Consider the following 24,849-nt stretch of genomic DNA (forward strand, 5'->3'; position numbering starts at 1 on the left):
GAAAACCTCAAGGTGTAGGATCCTCCAGATGCTTGCAGTTGTGCATAAACCTACTATTCGGCCACCCCTAACCAATGCTCACAAGCAGAAACGGTTGCAGTGGGCCCACACATACATGAAGACTAATTTTCAAACAGTCTTGTTTACTGATGAGTGCCGTGCAACCCTGGATGGTCCAGATGGATGGAGTAGTGGATGGTTGGTGGATGGCCACCATGTCCCAACAATGCTGCGACGTCAGCAAGAAGGTGGCGGAGTCATGTTTTGGGCTGGAATCATGGGGAGACAGCTGGTGGGCCCCTTTAGGGTCCCTGAAGGTGTGAAAATGAACTCTGCAAGGTATGTAGAGTTTCTGACTGAGCACTTTCTTCCATGGTACAAAAAGAAGAACCATGCCTTCCATAGCAAAATCATCTTCATGCATGACAATGCACCATCTCATGCTGCAAAGAATACCTCTGTGTCATTGGCTGCTATGGGCATAAAAGGAGAGAAACTCATGGTGTGGCCACCATCCTCCCCTGACCTCAACCCTATTGAGAACCTTTGGAGCATCCTCAAGCGAAAGATCTATGATGGTGGGAGGCAGTTAGCATCAAAACAGCAGCTCTGGGAGGCTATTCTGACATCCTGCAAAGAAATTCAATCAGAAACTATCCAAAAACTCACAAGTTCAATGGATGCAAGAATTGTGAAGGTGATATCAAAGAAGGGGTCCTATGTTAACATGTAACTTGCCCTGTTAGGATGTTTTTGATTGAAATAGCTTTTGATTTCAGTAAATATGACCTCCTAATGCTGCAAATTCAACAAATGACCATTTTCAGTTTTTTACAACCTATGAAATGTTTTCAAACTCTGTTGTGCATAATAATTTGGAACAGTGCATTTTGAGTTTTTCATTTTTTAAATAAATACTGTTGTCAGTGGGAGGTTTGTTCAATAAAATTCCAAATGTACCCTAACTGTTGATTACTTGAAAATTATACTGACTGTCATTTGCATCGACAAATTAGGAAAACCAGAGAAAGATATCATTTGCATAATAATTTGGAACCCAGTGTAGTACTTTGCAAATGATTTTGATGTACAGATTTGGTTTTACTTTGGTCTCACTAAACTGAATACTAGGTGAGTTACGCTTTGATTTTTATTAATTATCGCAAAAGTTTAAAGCTAAGGGTTTCAATACAGAATTAAAACAAAATAGTAAAATGAAGTTATTCTCACCTCACTGTAACTGGCACCAAGCTATCATTCCTCATATCTTGATGAGCAACTGCAGTCAAAACATGACCAGCACTGCAGCCCAATCTGGCAACCGCTCTTCCATTCTGAAGGAACACATGGAGGAAACGGTCTTCCAAATTCTGCTCGCGGGCTGAAAAGGCAGAGGCGATATAAATAGATGAGGAAGATTTTACTCGGTATGAGCTAACCATAATAAGATTTAGAGATGACGTTTCACGTGTGGCCAAAAACCTGTTTCAGTTATAATGAATCTCTGCCTTTGGAAAAGTCACAGACATTTTAGGACACGTATGAGCCCATTAAATACTAATATGTAATAAAATATAATTTTCTTTGAAATGGATTTCAGTAGCGCGCATCAAATTTAAACTAAAAGGACCTCTCGAGGCTCTATATTAGGGCAGATATGACAATCATCCTTAAGGTGTAGGGCTGGAATTCACAGTAAAATATGCAGTTATTGACTTATTCTTTTCATAGTAATTTTTTTATTTGGACTGTATTCCATTTCTCATTAAAGGACAAAATAAGTCACACACACACACAAAAATATACATCATAATGACATCAGTGTATATGAACAGCTTGCATGTATCGCTTTTTCAGCTTAGCAAAGCAGGAGGTGTTTGTTTTGTGTTTTTTTAGTCTTTGTGGGTGGATTTGACATGCACTGAGAAATGAGGCTGTGCACGTCAAGCAATATCTCCAACATCTATCTAACACCTTGTTATGTGGTCTCATCCCATGAACTGTTTCAAGCATATAAGTGAACATCTCCAATTGGTGGAAAAAACTGTACACTTGATGTGTGGTGATCTGATCAGTGACTTTCTGTATTTTTTGTGTCATTTGATATATATTTTGATACTCCAATACAATAATGGTATACTGTAAATACTAGACAAGTTTGTTTCTTTGTTTTGTGTACATTTCTTCTTATACATGTAAAACAAATATGGTATATGCATTGTGTACACTGTAAAACCAGGTTAAGACTAAGACGCACCAAGGAAGATAACAAAAATGTAAAATATATAAAAATATATATTTTTAAATCCTTAACACAACTATAACGAAAACAATAAAGAGAAAATATCGATGGGATTAGGGCTGTCACGATATTAGGTTTTCACTTTACTGTAATTGCGGGCAAAATAATTCATGCAACAGTATTATCACAATACATATTTAAATTTCTTTAACGAACAAATATTGTTCAATTTCAGATTTCATTTTTTACTTGGCCAACAAAACACAAATTCGAGTGTAGGGATTAGAGATTGAGAGTTTGTAGCATTGTGGCAAAATGTAAGCGTGCTGAATTACATAAATGATCATGTGTACAAGTAACACAATATCAATAATCATGGTTTATATCACGGTTATTGACAATACTATATTGTGACACCCCTAGTTTGGATTACTAGAGTTTATTTTCATTTTAATGAACAATAAACATCGACAGCCACTCAAAATCAATTCAGACGTGAATCTAGAATAATAATAGCATGATCATCTGCTGATGTAGACACTTCTCACTGTTATAGTTTCTTTTTGAATATGTTGACGGGCCTTTGGGCTGAATACACTAAAAGAATGGAAACAATATTTTCCTGAAAGTTATCTCTCTCAAAAAACTTTTTGCAATGCAAAGAGGTAAAACAGTTTGCAACAATAAACCGAGCAACAGTATACTATTGATTCTAAATTAGGACTATTTAACTTTCCTCAAATTCTCATGCAGGACTGATTCGTTTAGTAAATAATTCAAAATAACTTTTCACAAACCTGTCCGGAATACTCCATTCTGATAGGCCAAAGTGCTACAGTGTCTTATACCACAACACATTTTTCACATTAATACAAGTGATAAAAGCTAATGCAGTGCTATCTTGCAGCTCAAAATGCTGAACGCTTGACTTTTTAAAAACTGACACGGAGGACTTCATTTGTAATTGTTATATATGGGGAGCATAAAATATTTGATGGCTAAAAGCTAAAGAAACGACTGACCACCTGACTGTACTGTGTATACGTCTATCCCTTTACACGCTAGTAATCGTCTACAATATTTTATTTTATTAACTGCGAACTAAATCAACACCTGTATTTTCTTCCCATCTGAGCTTGAGTTGTCACACGTTCCTGTCCTCAGTTGAGTCTGTGTGTTGCTGTGTGACATATTTGGCAACAACTCCAGCGACTGCAGATGCACTGCATCATCTCCAGCCATCATTTCTTCTCCATCCTCTCTGTTTCAGGGGAATGGGGGCTGTAAGGAATGACAAATTACTTAATGTCCCAGTGGTCCTGTTACCCAGTATGGGTCTAACGGAGCATACGCCCTTTTGTCAGAACCTGTCACCTGTTCTGTTCACTCCCTCTCTCCTCGTCTGATGAGTGAAGACCGTCGGGAGTCTGACGCCGTTTGTTTGGGGCAGATGAGATGCTGGTGTAATTTTGAGCGATCTCCTGCATTCTGATGCATGTCTTTAGCTTGTCTTCTGATGAACTTTCTTTGATCTCTAGAGTTTGTCTGTCTGTCGCTGCAGCTCAGACCTCGGGAGAGCTTGTATTGGGTTTGAGGTACAGTACATATCCAGATTAAGGGCACAGAGTCTTCTGCACGCTGGCTGAGAGCTGAAGCACACCTGATCTGAGTGCTACATGATCAACATGCAGAAAAACACGGGGCCTCGGGAGGTTAATTTAGTGACAGGCAAATACGAAAAATGGAATTGCTTTTATGTTTTGGTTGTTTGGGGCTTTTCATTATCAGTCAAACACCAGAGGTGTTTCGTTTTTCCATTTTCTTTCAGTTTCATAGACATGCTGAGTGTCCGAATGTCTCACACTACAACTGAAATTCTTCCTTAGTGAATTTTTTTTTTTTTTACGGTTTGTAAAAGTTTTCATCACTATTAATAGCACTTTGTGCAACAGAAAGGTTCTGTGGATGTTTAAGGTTCTTTATGGAACCATACAACCTGACAAAGACCCTTTATTTTTAAAAGCGTAGGCCAAATGAATTATCCGCGAAACAATTTACACGAAAAGGTGATTTAACATGATTCAGAATTTCTCAGTATGTGGTATGTCTTAAATGTCAACATGCATTTAACATCTTTAGGTGATAGTTCACCCCCCAAAAATGCTAATACTGTAATCATTTACTCACTCTCTAGTCATTTCAAACCTGTATGACTTTTTTTCTCCTGCAGAACACAAAAGAAGCTATTTTGAAGAATGTTCTTAACTGAACAACAGCGGTACCCATTGACTTGCATAGGTTTTGTGTCCATACAATTGAAGTCAATGGGTACTGCCTTTGTTCCATTTGGGTGAACTATCCCTTTAAATATTTATCAAAAAATATTAATTCTATTAAATAAATAAGAATATATAACTTTATTTCTTTCTAAACCCCAAAACCTTGATAAGTTATAAAATATTTTTTTATCATAGAGTTTCAATCTGGATCTTTGGAACCAACTGTAAATAAAATTGGCATTGATCAAAAGTTCACAAACAACAGAATAATAAAGAAGTTCCTAATCACGTTCAAGTCAGGTTTGGAGAGCATTCTAATGAAATCAGTCAGTCTCCCCCTCCTAAATTGATGAATCTGTCACAAGCCGGATGAGAGAGTGAACCCTGATGCTTTCTTCCTGTTATTTTTTTTTATTTTTTTTTTACATAGCTAATCTAGAAAGGGGATTTCATGAGCACTTTGACAGGTAGAGAGATGAGATAAACACCATCAGATTGGCCATGTCAGGTGAGCAGCATATGCACAGCTAATGTGACGGGGTGGAAGTAAAATGAATTTTCAAACTTGACATCAAGAGCGATCTTATTCAAAGATGACAGTCCATCCAGCCCCACTGGCTTTAGTCTCTACAATTTATAGACATGAGTCATCTCGCTATCAGCTTATTTAAATGTCAGAGGATTGCCGGGACTGTTGTTGTGTGTAATGTGGACCATTATATTCAATTGAACTAAGCTTGGGAACACTTTCAACAATGTTAAACACAAATGTGACCATGGCTGCGCCTAGAAAACGGAAAAGTTGTTCACACCTTCCAAGCAAACAGTGACAAATGTTTTACAACTGTGCTGAGTCATGAGCAAAAGAAAATGTGTGCCTGTAGAAATACAAAGAGCGACTCAGCAGACTGAATCCGCATAATTGGAACAAATTATTAAAATTCTGAATATCTCCTGGGATGGGTTTTGCCTAATTTGACAACAGTGTGGTACTCACTGATTTAACCTCAATATCAAATTCAGAAAAATATTGAAGTGGAGCACAATATTCAGATCAGATAAACAAAACTGTCTCACAGGCCAGCAACAAATCGTGAGTTTAGACCCTGACCACAAGAAACATTATGTAGTGCTTTTAAACTGATTAAAAAAATTAAGATTTCATCTCAGACACAACAAAGATTTGTCAACACAGTACTTTATGCTTACTATTTTTTATTTTTGTTAATTTGCAGTCTATAACTTTGGCCTCTATATTGCCATCTCTGTTTGAAATATAAAATGACAAGTTACTTTACTTAATTTTCCAATTCAGCGTGGGCTGAAATGAAGTTGAACTAAGATTTCCCGTTTCATCGCACCCAACCCGAATGTTCAACTTCATTATAATAATAATATATAATCATAATTATAAGCTTACTGCTGTGAATTGCGTTACTGTAAGGAGAACATTTAGAAAACTGACTTTGTACTTGTTCAATAAGAGATTTTTGTTTATTTTTAACAAAAGAACAATATAATGTAAATTCATATAACTCAAAATAAATGAGTATTTGGGGATTTTACATGTAACTGTGTGAATTATGTTATATAATGTAATGTAATGTAATATTTATTTTTTGCCATAAATCATTATTATTAGTCACCCTTTATGTTTGTCACTGGGTTTTTGCAAATAAAAGGCATTAAAAAGTGCATGTCAGCTTTGATAACATAGCATTTGATCACGTTTTTTCCATTTCCATTTTCCATTTCCTGTGAAACACAATATATAATATAACTATACAGTATATTTTATATAATTCACTCAGTTACATATAAAATCACCAAATACTCATTCCTTTAAGTTTGCCTGTGCCAGGAGAGCATATTTGTTTAGAACATACTAATTGAAAAGCATCATTCGACAGCGTTTGGCAATTAGCTAATGGGATGAGCCATCATAACTTTAAATGCAGTCTCCAGCACATCTCCTCATCTGCTCTGATTGATTTCACCAGCAGACATTTGCCATGTCATTAACATGTCCTGCGAGACGACTTCATTATTGGATAAAGAGGTAGTTGGTCCAGCGTTTTTAATTTAGCACTGTCTGTGGCGTACGGTTTTATTCACAGCCCCATAATTCAAGGAATATTTAGTGTGTGTAATCTGCAGGTTTCAACTAGAGGCTGATTATTCATTCATACACACTAATAGAGTGTGAGTTTATCGGGTCAAAATTTCTGCATGGCTTGGAGGTGATTGCTCTTCAATAGACACATCAGGTGTGAACCGTGAATGTGATGTCAGGATAAATCATTTACCTCGCAAATCAAACTGATGTTATTTTTTCTAGCAAACGCTCTGTGTGTGTATGCCCAGACATTCACCTCAATCTTTGAGCATGCAACATGTGCAGGTAGCCATAGAAACAAAGAATTTATAAAAAAAAATGTCTATATTAAATATGTTTGGAACTCTTCAGAGAGATATTTTTGAAAACCTAAAAAGGTTTCCATGGTAAATTTTATTAGTCAAATGTCTGCACTCAATAAAAAACATTTAAAATAAAGGTCTTGTCTCCTCGAGTTTCAAGAAAAGAACAAAGATAACAAAACCTGTTGATGCAGAAAAGAATAAGAGTTATCAGTTTGAGCAGTTGTTATTTGGGAATAACAGACCTTGGAATGTTGCGATTGACCAATCAGAATCAAGTATTCAGAGATCTGTCTAATGCTGCGTTCCCACCAAATGCGAATGAAGCGTTAAGCGCGAGTGATTTACATGTTAAGCCAATGCAAAGACAAGATAGGACATCCTGCGCGCGATTCACGCGAATGAAGCGGCGTCAATTGAGTGATTCGCGCGAGTTAAAAGATCTGAACTTTGGCGAAAATTCGCGCCGCGTTAACCAATCAGGAGCTTGCTCTAGTAGTGACGTGGTTATGACGTAGCGAGCGGAGGAAACAACAATGGAGGACAAAATCATCGTCACTGTATGTGGATACCCGGAGCTGTACGATACATATTCTTACTTTTATCGAAACAGGAATAAAAAGGATCTTGCTTGGAAGAAAGTGAGTGAGGAGGTCGGACAATCTGGTAAGTTGTAAAAAACGACCTTTACTCAATTTGAGATATATATACATATATACGAGACTGGAGCCGCCTGGCAGAAGCCCCACCCATGACGCGAATTCGCCTCTGTTGTGAAGTGAATTTCACGCGCGAATGAAGCGAGTAAAATCAAAATGTTCAAGCGTCCAACTACGCGCGAATAGCGCGATTTATTCGCGCAAGTTGCGTTTGGTGGGAATGCTCTGTAATAATAATATGTAACAGAACCTGCATAAAGATCCCTAAAAATAGTGGACTGTTCCTTTAAGAGCAGTGTTCTCCAGTGGTTTTCATATACTCACAGTAGAGAATTGTTCCATGAGGTGACTTGCTTTTCATCGTCAAATACACAGTCCTGCTGTCCTCAGAGGATTGACTCGCAAAGTGAGTGTCTGACTGAGACAGGGATGTTAGAGACGGCAGCTCTAAGAAAGAGTTTCCATCAAACTGAGGGAAAAACACAGATGTGTCTGCAAAATAAGAGAACAAAAACAACAATCATAGCACTGGTGTATAGAGTCAAATCTAAAACTCAAGTGAACAATATTTTGCTCTTCAAAATGAAAGTGGCATCAAAAATATTGCTTTTCTCATAGATTTTGGTAGCTGACCAGAACTTGTGTATGCTTTTTTAAATCAACATAAACATTGTATTGATCAAAAATTATTAAAATAGATTCAAATTATTCATGAATCTATAGAGTAAAGTGTATATTTTGGTTCCTATGACTTAACTTCTCAAGCTTTCCTTCATTTTTAATCGATAAATGTTTGATGATTTAAATAAATGTGACTAAAGTACAAATATTCCATATAGCTTCTCGCAAGGTTATTATAGTTTACTAAAAACTAAAACTGTTGATAACAAACAAAATATTGGCCTAAATATTATTTTAAAAACTTACAATTTTTTGTAAGGACTAAAATTATTAACTGGAAATAAACTAAAACTTAAATAAATTCATTTTGTATTGCAACATAAAAATAAACAAATACAAATAAAATGAAAAAAAACACAAGAAAACAGATAAAGATGAAACTCAAATTAACATAAAAACTAAAAATAAATATAAAAGTTATTTCAAAATATGAATACAACTACTATAAAACTGAAAATAAAACTATGATAACTCTGGCCTCTAAATTAATATACAGCCATAAAAGTATAGCGTGAATAATAATTATAAAATAATTATCGAGACACTGTTTAAAGAATAAAATGTCACTCATTCATGTCCAATGTGATGTCAACTACACATTTACCATTATTTGGTCACCTTCCTATATTTGATTAAGAGATACAGAATTGAATGTTGACTGTATATTCAGGTAAGACCTCCAGCTGAATACAGAGTCAAGAAAAGTAATGTCTGCCATACTCTGATAAGTAGCCTACAAGCACAGGCAGGAGGATCCTGTCAGAACCTGTACTGGGAGCAGCGTTATCTCCCACAGGGTGACAGGCGACAGTGACTTTGGGGGTGGGTAGAAGGTGGATGCTGCCTGTTATGGTCAGGACCTCTCTGCCGCGGTAATGAACCGTTAGCTTTAACACAGAAGCCAATGTATGCAGTGGCACACTGTCAGGGGATTTGTGACAGGCGAACGTGCATCGGGGTGTTGCTCTTATAGCGGTCTGTGTGAGGTTTATTCAGCAAGAAACATGATGCATATAGCTGTACAGAACTGTTTTTTATTCTGAAATAACAATTTTTTATTATACTCCATTACTTAGGGGCAGTAGTGGCCTAATGGTTAGAGAGTCGGACTCGTGACCAGAAGGTCGTCGGTTCGATTCTCAGGGCCGACGGGTAACGACTGAGGTGACCTTGAGTCAAGGCACCTTACCCCTACTTGCTCCCCGGGCGCTGCAGTGATAGCTGCCCACTGCTCCGGGGGTACGTGTGTTCACCACTTGCTGTGCGTGTGTTCACTACTCTCTGGATGGGTTAAATGCAGAGGTCACATTTCTGGTATGGGTCACCATCCCTGACAAATAGGTCACTTTCACTTCACTCCTTAACCAACCCCGTCTCATGCATGGTGTGACTAGACCGAGCGCTAGTTCCCTGCAAATTTCAACTAAAATCAAATACACCTGTCTATACTATACAAGCAACCCTAAAGACCTCGATTAGCCAAAGTGTTTCATTAGTGTTATAGGACAAAAGACCCCTACCCTAGCCTGCAGACACATCGCATATAACAAACAACATCATTTCTCTGCATGCGCACCCTGGTCTGGTAACTGTCAGACATGCAGAGTTACAGATAATGATCCATTATGATCAGGATGATAAAGTGTTTGGGTCTAACAATGTGTCTTCTTGCTTGTTACCGATGCTGGTTAGGGGAAGTCTTGACCGCTAACCATCAGTCATGAAAGTAATGACAGTGAGAAACAACATATCCTTCCAAATGTCTCGTGGAAAAATAAGACTTCGATTACCCTTCTGACCTTGAGAAACTACATCTACATGGCATCGTTTTTGTACAGATGTACAGATAAACGGTCAACATTGTTTCAAAAACGACAATGTTTATATTTTTATATATCAAGAAACATTTGTAAATGCGTCATACATTAGTTTATGTACATGCGTAAAAGGGTTTGTTACAATGCACAATTCAGCATCCATCCATGTATGCTGCGTGTATGCTAGAACCGCACTTTACTGAACGTCTAGAAACACTAATGAGGTCACATTGAATGTAAACACACATTAGTAGAAGGGGGTTTCGAGTCTAATCTCATGGAGCTGAAAGACCGTCAGTGATAGAAAAAAATCACCTGAGCATGCATGATGTATTTTTCCTACATCACTTTTTATATGAATGCATTTATAAATTTAGCAGACAATATTTTCCAAAGCGACTTACAGTGCATTCAAGATATACATTTGATCAGTATGAGTCCTGAGAATCGAACCACAAAAACGCTACGACAACAAAAGCAGTTGTTTCCAAATGCAACGGATGGCTTGAAGTCATCCATTTTCAGCAGTGTCTGTAAAGCTGTTTAGCAGAACCAGAAGAATGTGTCACACTCGTACACCAGGATTAATCCCGCCTGTTACCCCGGAGAATATTACTCTTCTGCATCCTGCACCCGAAAACCAACAGTGACAATATTCATCGTGCCAAGCGACGAACTCTAATTTGACTCAGACTAAAGGAAGAGAGGCTCCTCTCTCAAATCCCCAGACATGTTATTATAATTCTCATTGAAAAACTTTGTCAGCAAGTAAACAGCCTTTGGACTCCACCCCCTCAAGAACTCAAAAGGCTTGCCATCACCATCACCGAGTCTGAGGCTCAAAACGCAGCCAAGCAAATCGAGCGGGTCCCAGCGCTCGACACAGATTGGACTGCAGTCACACTGAAGGAGTCTTTCAACGGCTTTTCGATTCCTCTAACTCAGCAGAAAATAGTGCACACTCTTAGGGCTGCTGTTTAAGGGGGAGTTTTACGAGGGTGATGAACCGTGAGATAAGCGCAGATAGTCATGATGGATAGACGAGGGTAAAAGAAAAGCAAACGCCCGGCCGATGCCTTTTTTTTCTGAGACAGCAGATGCCACGGCTGCATTCACACAGTCAGCGTGTGGGACTGACAACTACTTTTACTAACAAGTCACATGTGACTCTCAAATCGTTCTATTCACACAAATTAATTGGTTGCAAGAGGAGTTACAAAAAAACACGACTTTGACTTTAGAGTGCATAAAGAATAAACAAAATCAAGCCTGTTTCTATTCTCGAAATAGCTAAGGATGACACTAACTAACACTGTAGATGATACAGAAGATAGTTAGTCTCCCGAAATACCAGAAAGTTTTATCACAATTGTGCACAGTATTATTTGTTAAATTAGTCCAATTAAGGCACAAGTTCGTCTTCATTAACCAGCAGCTTCTTCAAAGCTTCTTTTTTAAAATGAATGTCTGTAGTCACGCAGCTTGTACAACAGATGCTTTGCAGGCATACATACAGTATAACATGCTTTGGTGTGTTTGTTTTTATGCTTGGCATCCTTCTTTATTCTGGGCAGCAGAGTTATTATAGTGTTTATTTTTGATTTATTTAGTTTTATGAATATTTTAAATTAGCTTTTATTTTTAGATTTTTTTAGCAAGTTTTAGCAATTTTGATATATGCTTTAGTCATTTTAAAATTTATTGGTTTATTTTTAATGTTGCTATATAAGATTCATTAATTTTTATTTTTATTTTAGTTTTTGTTTATTATTATAATTTTACTGCTTTAAACTTAGCCTACTTCAGTTTATTTTTGAGGCAACATTTCAATTTTTCCTCAAGTTAACTTTTTCCAATAATTTTTAGGTCAATATTTGATTGGATTTCAATGAACAGGAATGTTTTAATTTTAGTAAACTAAAATAACCTTGCTCGGAAGCAACTGATTTTTGCTTCCGTTATTTATTAATATTTATTCAACTTAAGCGGCTCGCCCATGGCAGTTATAACTTCTGCCCTGGTGAAAAAAAAATGCACCCCCTGCTCAAACTAAGTTATGCTCAGGAATAAACTGAAATAATTTTAAGATGAGGCACTAAAACTATTAACTGAAAATCAATAAAAAGTAAACAATAAAAGAATTAAAAAAAATAAACTTAACATAAAACATAAAAAAATAAACCAAGAAATGATAAAACGACAAAAGCAGAATTGTTACAAATTTAACCAAAACAAAGTAAAATCTAAGAATATTAAAAGTAATTATTTAAAAAAATACAAAAAATAAAAATAGTATTACAAAAAAAGGATGAATAACAATATTGATAAAAATAAAAATATATGAAAAATATTTTTAAATTATTAATTTAAATTTAAATTAATTTTATATAATTATTATAAATTTAATTTAAATTTTCAATTAAATTGAAAAATTATTAATCAAACTTAAAACAAAAAAATAACAATTCTGACGTATAAAGCAGCATTTGGGTCACATCAAAAACCCAAAACCGAGCAGGAACAGACAAAAAAAGGCTTATTCCTCTGTTTCAGTGAATTCCTGCAACTGAATTTTTTAAGTCAGCTCAATATAATTTAGTTTAATTGACTCATAAAGCTAATTTGATTTAACTTAAATAGTTTTTAAGTTTTTTTTACAGTGTATATACTGTATAAAGCGCTATATATAAATAAACTGTATTACATGACAGATAACTAGTCATCTACTGTGGTTTATTTCACACAGAACATGCAAACCCGAATTTGCTCTCCAAATGCAGGTACAAAACCAGACTAACAACCGTATTATGCTGCTGTGTAACCTCATTGTAGCCATAAGTGGTGTCATAGGGTAAGTGACGTTTATACAGTAATGTTCTTTTTCATCCATTAGTGTTCATGGCTAGTTTATTGCTTAGAACCAAGCGATATGGGCATATTTACTCACAGATAAACAAGAAGCGTCTGCCATGTGGACATGGGAAAAATGTCAAATCTGCACAACTTTACTTGGACCGAGAGAGCTCGGAGGAATTATTTAATACAGTGTCTGCTTGATTATGTGATATTTCCCATGGGGAAGTACAAATGAGTCAGCCCTGAATATAGCAACCCCCTTGCTTTACATAGTGCCCAGAGGGACAAATAACATTTCAGTGGATTACTTAATTATCTGCAAATTAGCACTTGGAGAACAAATGGCGGAGGTGCCGAGAAAAGGGCGTAAGAGCGCAGAAGTGCTGAGCGAGTTATTGAGAGGGTCAATGTTGCCCGCCTTCTTTTTATAGAACCGTACAGTCTGTTCGGTTTTAAAACACGTGTATGAATAAACAATCTGGGAAACTGTTGATAAGGTGAGACGGGTCTTGGCAAGAGATCTAACCCAGAACTGACTAAATTCAGAAGCAGATGGAATAAATGACAGACAGCTGTAAATGTCTGAAATAAAGCGCACACCATATGTGCAGAGCAGAGTTCCTGCTTAGGGACTTTTGTGTCAATATCATGCCCCAAAATAAGTCAGAACGCAAGCTGAGCAGTTTACAGAGGAAGCCATATTGTATATATACTAATGCCCTGACACCAAACCCTGTGTGTAGTATTACTCTTGAGATGTAAGGCACATGTGCATCCGCCGCTCCCAAAGGAGGCCACGATCTGACCAAGCTGGGAGAAAACGCTGAGAGGCAAATAAAGTCATTTCATCTTGATGACAAGTCTGTCATTAGCTACTGTGCTGACATCACACTTTTTTGACTATTCAAATTTTACTCGCCTATGCCTGGACGACGTATTTTCCCTCCCTATATTTTTGACTATAAAGTGAAACTGTGTGCTCAGCCGCGGTCTAACACATCCACAGTATCTGCATTAACTGAAATCCCACTAAGAAATAAGCATCAGTAAGAGGGAAGATTTGGATCCAAGTGTGCGGATTGTGACATAAAATAAAGCAAAATAATAACATAAAGAGCAAAACACGCTGTGTAACCAGAAGGCTTTCGGTCGTGTTCTCCTTGATTGTGTGAATAAACTGTGAAGTCTTAAAAACACTGCTTAAAAGTGCGAGGTAAGAACTTGCTAATCACTTGACTCCTTGACAGTGAAGAGTTCACACATCCTAAAATCACAGCAAATTACCTAAATGCTTTTTTTTGCCTTCCTAAAACGTGTTTTCTCTCCCTGCATGGATTACTAGAAATGAAATGCAAAGAACATGACCGCTATAACAGTCTCAAAATATCAAGAAACATTGATTTTACATACACACACACACACACGCGCACGCACGCACGCACGCACGCACGCACGCACGCACGCACGCACGCACACACACAGTAAAACGTTTTTTGTAATTTCTGTAATTTAATTACCTAATGAGAGTAGCCTATGTTATGTGGTCTTATCTAGTCGTCCTCTTGTTTTACTTGTAACACTGAAGAGATGTATGACCTTATAATACCCCGTCTCATCTTCCTCACCCTGTCACCCTCAGGATGTTTGTCTGTTTTGTTTTGGCATATCTGCTGAGGTTAGCCAGTCATCAAGCAGACTAATTGCGAGAGGACTAAATTATAGTGACAAGGTCTTGCTAACCTATGACTTTGCATTTTAGATACTGTATCATAGCACATCAATGACGAGCGCAAACCTTAGTAAATCGCGTTGTGTGATTCATTTAAATACTCTCCTCCCATAAAGTTTGTATCTGAGGAGGAAACTCCTACAAATGCATATGCAGTAAGGTGAGTCACAAAAACAGCTGTGTCCATGCCTAATTTTCACTGCGTGTCTTTAGTAAATACCGACAGTAGTTTTTTGATGCCAAAAGAGGTGATGGTGCTGCCACAAGCTGTTAGTAATTAAGCCCTTAAAGGGGTCATATGGCGCGAATACTTCTGTGCGTGTTCTTCTGTGTCTTTGGTGTGTTATATGTTGCCCATGCATGTATTAGACAAGTAAAATTGCAAAAATTAAAGTGTCGGAACAAAAGTTGCATTCTATCTAAAAGCGAATGCTCACATAGACTTGCCTGAAACGCCTCGTGTAACCACACCCCCACAAATCTACGTCAGTTCATGGTATGATTTGACTAAGACCGCCCAAATGTATACTCAAGTAAGGTGGGCGTACCTGTCAGTACAATTACTCTGGAACCTGATGTTCCAAATATGGTAAAAGGCGTTACATTTCTGTCACACGCTTGCAGTATTCGACCAATCACTACGCACTGCTTAACTGGCCAATCATAGCACACCTAGCTTTTCAGAGCGATGAGCTTTGTAAAAAATCTGTGCATTTCAGAGAGGCGGGGCAAAGAGGAGATGCAAACATGCACGGTATGTGGAAAATACAGCGTTTTAGAACCTTAAATCGTGTATACACATTGCATTACATCTAAGCAAACAATAATATTCGTTTTAGCCGTGTCATATGACCCCTTCAAAGGCGGGGTAGGCCTAACCGATGTCTGAAAAAGGTTGTTGTTATTTGAAATCGTCAACAAAACACACTACTACGCAAAAGAAACACACCCCTTCCTGCATTGCTCCGCCCTAAAACGTGCTGTGCAACGCAGGCTGATTGGCTACAAGTTTGTTTTGGTCTGTTTTTCAACGGCTCTGGTTTTGGTACTCGGCCCGATTTCAGATATCAGTTACCCCGCCTTTAATGTGTTATGATCTATTAAGAGAATAATGACTATAAGAATATTAAAGAATATATATCTTATACTTGCTATTATGCACAGCACAATTATGAAAACCAAACATAAAAAAGGTATTCTGCGTACAAATGATTTTAATACACCGGACACAAAGTAGAAATACAAGGCGAAAACAACCAGGTTTTAAAATGAAAGCTCTCCTATAAAAGCCCCTGAAATTAAAAATAGGACAGATGTGTAATAGCAGACTGTTGTCCAATAATAGCTAAAAACCTATTTTCAAGCTGCATTAAAGACTTGAAATCAAAAGTGGACTAAATAAAGTAAATTTTATTCCATACAGTCATAAAAAACAGAGGAGAAGAACATTGATGACTCATCTCGCACTTCAGAGATTTAGTCCAATCCAATGCTCACGTGAACACCACCTGCATCTGACCAGCAAATCATGGTTCATAGCTGTGACGTGACTCAAGCCTATTGGCTATTTAAAAAAAAATACAAAAACCTTCAATATGTCAGGCCCAAATCAGTACTAAAAGAAAGTAAATATACAGACAGCTTCATCTAAAAGGTTAAGAACTGTCCTTTTCTTTTTCTCCTCCAAGATCTGACCTGATCCGTTCACAAACACATCAATCAATGTCCAGGCCAGCACAAAAATAGACGCCTGAAAAGCAGAATAAATGATTTCTAATTAATTTCAAGCCCAGCATTTAACTGCCAGAGCATCTGAACGTTACATCGATTGAGACAGATGAACTTGTAGCTCAGCAAATTAGCTCTTTACCTGAGCATCGGCTTATCGACATGGGACGAAATATGGTGAGTCAGCGGGTGCAGGAGTAAAATACAATAAAAAGGCCATTAACACAGCGAAGGAGGACATTACAATGAATACCGGACTCTTGGAAGCACATAAAAATTCTGTTTTCAGAGACAAGGTGCTGATTTTGATAAAAGGAACGGCCGTTGTCAGTTCAGCGTTGAGCAAATTGTTAAAGTGTGAGATATTCTGCCATGGCAGCTCAGCCCGCTGAGTGTCAGTCAATACCAGTTGGGTTCACAGTGTAAAAGCCTTTCCCTTCACCAGAATTTAATATCCCACATGTCTTATCCTGGCGTGAGGCAGAGGAGGTAAAATGAATCTGAAGCACACAGGTGACAGGGTCAAGCACTCATTTGTAGTGGGACTTGTAGGCGAACAGATAAAAGGGGAACTGACATTACAACTTGTGTATATGGACCTTACTTTAATCACATCATGCATAATTTAAAGAGATCGCTGGTTCAACACGAGGGCATGGTTTCGTACTGTGCATCTGCCACTAGAAATAAATATCTTTATTTTATCAGGCCAAACGGTTGCCCAGGGATTATTTGCCACAGTTGGGGGTAATCTCTCAAATTATTGTATTCAAAACCCTCACATCTATAGGGTTCTGCATATTTATTTGACTTGCTACTACGCACCTCAAAGAAAAAAAGAAGTGGCAGTGTCACCTTTCTCACACAGACGTCCTGTGAAGTGAAGAGGGCAGTCGCAGAGGAACGACGAAGCCCCGCTGGGGAGGGAAAGCGGCCGGCACGATCCACCGTTGAGACACGACACCTGCTGGCAGAGAGGTGAAGGCTGGGTGGGTGGGGTGATCCGCCATCCAGGTGTGGTTTCCTCTGTGATGAGCAGAGATGGGTAACCTGTGGGGTTTGCTGGTGGGCTGTGACCCCACGGTGATCTACATAACAAGTGTGAGCAAATAAATGTAGGGGTACTTATATTTGGGGGTCTTGAAAATATATACAGTATACTTTGACTTTTTGTAAAATTGTTAGAAAGAAAATACATTTATATGATTTATTTGACACAACTTTATGAAAATAATAGTTATTATCCAGTCTGGAACTAGAGATGGAATCACGTAAGGCATCTTAAATCAACATTTTCTTATGGTTTCTGCTATGGGGCCGGAATGGAGGCTTGGGCTGCTCAGACGGACGTATTATAAATGCAAATGCATGCAACGCGAATGCAGAAGACACGTATACATGCCCTGACCATGCACCCCCCCAGACAGAAATGGTGGAGGGCCGATGTGGGCCAAAAAAGCCAGGGCCGATTTTTCTTCCCAGTCCAGCCCTGCCGCATTGTATAACTAGATATACTCCGACGTTATCAATAGCCTACTGTTTCTGTACCGGAGAATTATTCTCCCTCTGAGGCTGCGTGTGAGACGGAGCAACTCACACTCTGCAGCCATGCCTTGTTAAAAGACGAAACTTCTGGCTAAAACGTTTTGGTCGATCATTCTATCAAATGGACGAAATAAGTGCACACAATTTACATGTTACATATGACCCGGGGCAGATAAACATACAGAGAGAAGCGTTTTTTATTGCTGCTCAGACAGCCGTGAGACACGCTGAACACTGTAATGGGCCATTCACACGGTACGCGGTGGAATTGCCGCGCGGCAGCCGCCTTTAAGCCGATGTGGCTGCTGCTGCTGTCCACAAAAAGATTTTTATCTTCAGCTGCGCCTGCCGCAAAGAGCCGTGCCCCTGGAAGTTGCAGGATTTTGGATGCACAAGCACAGCTTGCTCACAGCCTCAGCTCCGCCAACGAAGCGGCCCGCGTTTTTTGCCGCATACCGCATGTTTCCTTTTGAAAATGAAAGCGTCAAATGCGACTGCCGCGTACCGTGGCACCATAAGTGTGTGTAATTAATCTGAAATGGAAAGAAAACATTCTGCTTGCTTGGTACGTTTTTCGTCATTAAAGCAAACCTTTAAGTCTTCAGCCAAAGTTTACATCCTGACTTGTTGTTTCCCCTCGTTTACGCGTTATGTCCGTAGGCGGTCTATTGTGGCCGTTTAAACGCATTCAACCACAAGAGCGTCTACTTTCCTGTCAGGCTTTCGTCTGTCCTATAAAATAGAAAAAGGCTAAAAGCTAAATATAACTAAAAACGCAGTTATGAGCAGCAGGCTGTGCAATATGAGAGATTTTTTAAATTTTGTTTTCACTTAGATTATGACCAATTGACTTATAGCAGTGCCAACAAACATTAACAAGAAGCATGCTTCAGAACAGTTTGAGAAGGTGCTTAAAAGTTTTGAGCAATGTATTATTACTATGAATTTATTAGACTACTGTCTTGTACCCTGCAATAAACACTTACTCAATCCTTCTCAATCAAGTGCACTGATTTGAAGAGACATTTCAATAAATGTTTAATTTAAGCAATATTCTGTATCACTTCTTATTACTTAACTGTTAGATTTTATGAGATGAAGGTGGAAAAAAGAAAATCGGCCAAAAAAATCGGCCTCGTATAATGGCCATCGGCTGGCCTGATTTCTAAATATCGGCATCGGCCAGAGAAAAACCCATATCGGTCGGACTCTAGTTTCTGCAGGAACTCAATTCAGAAAACTTAGCAATTAAATGTACAAATAAAATAAATACAATACAAAAAGTGATGTTTTGTCCTAATATTCCATGTAAAATAAAGCAGGTAAAGTGCGAGTAAGAAAAGCAAAAGACAATTTAAAATGTGAGTAATTTAACATAAATTAAAACATCTGTGGGGTCAATAAAACACCACACATTAAATCATTGCTAAAATGTGCACAAAACAGGAGGGTTAAAAATAGAACTTTTCATATTTTAACAACACTGCCAAAATAAAGACAGCACTGTTGAGTAAACAATCTGAGAAACATCTCACACGCCTGAGAAAGAATATTCAAGAATAATGTTGTTTTGTCTCTTAAAGTGATTCAAAGTTCGCCCAAAAATAAAAAAAATCTGTCATCATTTACTCACCCTCTTGTCATTTCAAACCTGTATGACTTTCTTTTTTACGCAGAACACAAAAGAAGATATTTTGAAGAAAGTTGATAACCGAACACCACTGGCACCCATTCATTTCTAGTGTACGAACACAAAACTAATGCAAGTGAATGGGGGCCAGTTTAGAACATTCTTCAAAATATTTTCTGCGGAAGAAAGAAAGTCATGCAGGTTTGATATGACAAGAGGGTGAGTAATTTTATTTTTGGGTGAACTATCACTTTAAGTTTGATTTAGTAATTGTATTATGTTAAATATATACTGTATATATACACATAACATATAATTCCATATCAAAAATATTATTCTGTATATCATTCATTCAAATATAAAGTGGGAAACTACAACAAACATCAACTCCCCTGAGAAACAATAAAACAGAAGAAAATATAATGAACTATATTTTACTCTTTCTCTCAAGATCATAGATGTGATTTCCTACTGCTCCGTAAAACAGGTCTTGACTTTCTCTCCGACAAAATGCAAAACACTCAAGTCAGCACGAATGATTGCATTGTCCTTTCAAACAACAACACGCAATGTGTGAAGCCAAACTTAAATAACCCAAGCATCTCCGTCTTGATTAGCAATTTGCAAACAGCACGGCCGTACGACACCTGTGTGCTCAATGCGACACTGTAAATTACAGACCGCGTGTTTGATAGACTGCTCACAGACGCAGCGTGTCAACTTCTACATCCTTGAGCCATGAGAAACATGGGAAATTAAAAAAAAGAAAAGAAAAACTTTGTTGAAGAAAACCAGGAGACGTTGGAATTGTATTAAATCTTGACAGAAAATCAGGTTCAATTACCTGCAGTTGTCAACATTGTTCCCAGCAATGGCATGGGCCGCACGGAATCCTCCGAGCTTATTAATTTCCATTATTTCAATGCAGCCGGTGTAGCTGTGGAAAGGCTCGGCTTCCTGAGGGAGGAGGAAACAACAAAGTCTCAAGCAGTTACTTCAGAGGAAAACAGAAAAAATCATCTCAGGCCTGAGGGTGAATCGAAATACAGGTACAAAGAAACACTTCTGGGAGAGGAACGAACTGTACAACAAAGAGGTTGCATTGAAAGGAACGTTTTTTCCGAAAATGAAAATTCTGTCATTATTTACTCAACCCGGTGTCGTGCCGAACCCGTATGAGTTTATTTGTCCCATGGAAACAAAAGTAGATGTTTTGGAGGAATCATTGCAGAGAGTCACATGTTCACAGTGACGCCACTCATTGCATAAAGTTTCATTTATACACACTTGACAAATGCAAACTTACGTTTTTTTGCGCTAATAAATTTGACGGTCAGAAGTGGCTTATACAGCATTGCTTTATAAAGGAGAATTTGTATTGCCCACAAAAGGAGCAGCTAAATTAAAAAAGCACCTTGGTCAAATTGTTGTCTAGGCAAAAACATCTGAACATCTCCTTTCTTTCTTTTATCCGTTTCTCAAGTGCCCGTGACTTGCTTTCAGCCGCCTGCGGGAGAAATGAAAAGTGTGTCTGCTAGCGGCTCAAAGCTTTATGACTGTCAATATGTGGACCTTGACAGCTCTTTGAAGACCTCTGAACCAGTTTTTCAGCAATCTTACAATCATGTCCATTTTAATACAACTTATGCAGGGGCATCATTTGGGTATGACCAAGGGCTGGCGGCTGCCTTGGCTGTCCGGTCAGGTCCATTCAAAGTAATGCTTTATTGCAGTATCTATTGCAGGAGCATAGGCATCGGACGCACGAAAAATGTAGGTGGCTCCTCCACCAGAAAAGAGTGTAAAAATAGTGCTGCTTTATCAGTAGCTTCAGCGGCGTAGTGCGAAAGACGTGTGACAAATGATTTTGACTCTGCCACTAAGCAGGTTCGAATCCGCCGAACTCACTTCTCTACATTTTCACATCACATATCAGATCTGCTTCCATTTGTTTTTAAACTATATGATGTTTTCATCAATAGATTATTTAAAGCGTGTTGTGCTTCATCTTTATTATATGTGAGGATAGCTGTAAATAAATATATGCGAGACCATCATGTCGAGGAACAGTAGTAAGATTGGATGACGTCACGAGAGTCTGCCATACCTTGGCTTTAGGTGAATTTAGAACAAATTCAAAATTATTTTTAGGTTTTCTATTTACCATTTATAGGTATGTGTTTAGGTAAAACTATCATCTTTGTTTCATTCTGTAAACTACTAACACGATTTCTCCCAAATTTCAAATAAAAACATTGTTTTTATTTGCATTTATTTGCAGAAAATGCAACAGGAGTACAGGTGAAAATAACAGAAAAAATGCTCTGTAGTTTTTCAGACCTTAAATACTGCAAATAAAAAGAGTTCAGATTCACATTTAAGCAATACAACAGTGATTTTTGTTCGTTTTTTTGTACGTCAGTCTTGCTGTTGGATGACTATGCATAGAAATGCTGGAATGGTCTCTTATTTTTTTCCACAACTATGTACATATATAAATATATATATTTGCAAACACTTCAAAAATGCTAACATAACTGAGTCAAATATGGATATTTTTTATTTACATCAACAGTTAGGTTTGTCCATATTTTACCAAATCATGGGTAAAAGCAATCTAACCTTTTTTGTGTAGACATGGACAAACCCACAATAACAGGAAACAATTGTTTTTAAAAATAAATGTTAATATCTAACTTTGGTTCTACCACCAAATTAAACGTTATAATTAACAACTGCTACTACACAGTATTTCATTTCTCTTAAGATGTGTCTCTTTAAAAACCAGCACACAGAAGCTTCTCTCACCTCATGGTGAATAACGCAGAGGAAGACCTCCTATGAAGAGACGGTTGGTCTTCTGTAAAATCAAAGGTGATGTGTATTTGCTCTGGTTGCTCTTGACAGTCCTAAAGCCAACCACAGTAACTTCAGCCTCACATGGAGCAAGATGTTGTCTGCAGAAAACAAAGATCATCAGTGTACTACATACTGTACGGACAAAACATCCTCCGTCTTCTTATAAACCAACATGCCAAGTCTATTCAGCTGTATCTATTCACCTAATGGTCATAAATGCACGTAATTAATGATGTTTAGTATTAACACCGCAGACGGATTTTAAAGCAATTCGGTTTATGCTAATAAGATACATTTTCTTTGCCTTGAGGAGAACACAATTACTTTAAAAGCCAAGCACCCCTAATGCTTGTTTTATCTGTTATTATTTTCCGCTTATTTAATATTCAGACCAAAAACAGGTTATGCTGAATGACTCCTAATGACTGCGTTGTTTCCATGGATACGAGAGATACAGGAAAGCATTCAGAGGAAAAAGGGTCCACTATGAATTCATTAGTCGGTAAAGCATTTCAAATATCATGGTTGGCTTTTTTAGGACGAAAAAACAACTAATGGTCTTGGTGTGAATAACTCTATCCAGACATACAGTAACCACATCATATAACAAAATGCATCTGATATAACGTTTCCTCATATCAGCATCAATCAAAACCTTAATGTAAAGGAAATGAAGGAAAACACAACCAGTTCTATTGCAATAGCTGTAACTTCTATAAACAGTTTTATTGCCAGCTAAACACTTATTAAAATCGTCAGCCTATTCTTCTGACAGCTGTGCCACGAGTTTAGCGTAAATCAAGACGCGAAAACCCACCAGCAAAACAAATGATTTGTTAAACTCAAGGGCATCTTTCACCTGCAGCTCATCAAGTCTTTTTTCCTCCTCATTTTATGTTTCTCGGACAGTATGTTCCGGAGACGTACCCAAGTCTTGGGCCTTTTCCAAAGCTTTTTCAGCCCTTCCAAACAACAGGGGAGGAAAGATAATTACCTCAGTGTGGATTCTGGGCTAACTACGTGCAGCTGGAGGATTGGCCTACAGATGCCCGGCTCATAATGGCAGTATTCCCTCCCTCCCCGGCCCTGAGATGATACTTCTGCCTTTCCTGAGGTTCGCAAGACAATCTTGACTGATTTGTTAAGCCTTCGCGGACTGAGTTTTTTGCTTCTTCGGCCTCCCCGGGAGGGCGTACCACCGGGTCCACAGCGTCCCCCCTCTGGAGCAGCCGGAGAGGCGGTTAATTTAGATGAGCTCTGACAGAGTCGCCTGGATGCTCGCCAGAGAGCCACTGGTCCCCGATGAGTCTTAGAGCAGACAGTTCCACAGCGGGACACACAGAAAACGCTCTTCTTACTTAGGAATGTCTTAAAAGCCTGTGATAAAACTGCGAGCTGTGAGAATTAAACCGTTTCACTTGGTCACATGAGACGCAAGTGAGGGAGTGGAACTAAAGGGGGCATTTTTCGAGTATTTGTTATAAAAAAGTAAAATAACTTAATCTGAGTGTTGTTTGTTTTGAAAGTTACAATATTATGGTTTCACGGCACACACAGAGATGGTCTTTTAATCCTTCTTTGTTTCGACAACTCTCTCACACTTGAAGTCTTGATAGCTGGCACAAAAATAATGATTTGTGCAGCTGGTGCATCTTCTTGGATGCTTTTCAAAATCTCTATAAAAGCAGGAAGAAACCGGCTGATGCACAGAAGATGGGAACGTCCGCATGTGGAGAGGCTGCGGCGTCTCTCGGGAACTCTGAATGTGATCAAATCCTTCAATGACTGTGTGACCGTGCATTTCAGTCTCTGCTGAATCATGCGAAAAAAACAAACCTAATGGATTCATGGAACTGTGTGGACTGTGCTCTTAATCACAAAATATCTTTCAGCAATCTTTCCGCTTCCAGCCAGGACTAACAAATATATAATGATGTAATCCTGGGGACTGGGAGCGAAGCACTTTTTGTGAGTCTCCTTTATTTATCACAGCTGAAACGAATGATCAGCTAGTTACCAGAGAGATCTATGGGACTGAACTGGGTGGGACAGAAAATCGTATCAGTAGTACTCTGCACTTTAGAAAAAGAAGACGTGTAAACTATCAAAGTTTGTTTTGCATTGTTTTTCTGTTAATGAGATTTTTCATGTCTGTTTATTCCATTACTGGACGCCGGTTTGATTTTTAACCTCTACTCTATTTTAAACTGTTAAAAGATGGAAAACAAAACCTCTTACCTTAAAATCGCCACATATTCATTTCCATCAGCAACCTGCTGTGTTGTATTGATTCTCTGAACTCTCTCCTATTGGCTACACGAAAAATCATACTGCAGGGAGGAAAGGTATATATCAGGTCTTTCCATATAATTACTTTCCACCTAACTCAGTGAACCGTTTAATTTT

The 24,849-nt window shown here is 38.1% G+C and overlaps 1 protein-coding gene across 1 annotated transcript in view; it reads right to left on the bottom strand.

Moving 5' to 3' along the window:
- Window positions 1-24,849, bottom strand: part of eys (eyes shut homolog) — a 212,093-nt gene that overhangs the window by 68,857 nt on the left and 118,387 nt on the right. The window contains 6 exon segments of the mRNA XM_057341382.1: window positions 1,231-1,381; window positions 7,923-8,090; window positions 17,265-17,497; window positions 20,429-20,541; window positions 22,376-22,541; window positions 24,682-24,773. Of these exon segments, the coding sequence (XP_057197365.1) occupies window positions 1,231-1,381; window positions 7,923-8,090; window positions 17,265-17,497; window positions 20,429-20,541; window positions 22,376-22,541; window positions 24,682-24,773 (923 nt within the window).

The sequence above is a fragment of the Triplophysa rosa genome, linkage group LG9, assembly GCF_024868665.1.
Source record: "Triplophysa rosa linkage group LG9, Trosa_1v2, whole genome shotgun sequence".
Taxonomy (NCBI): Eukaryota; Metazoa; Chordata; class Actinopteri; order Cypriniformes; family Nemacheilidae; genus Triplophysa; species Triplophysa rosa.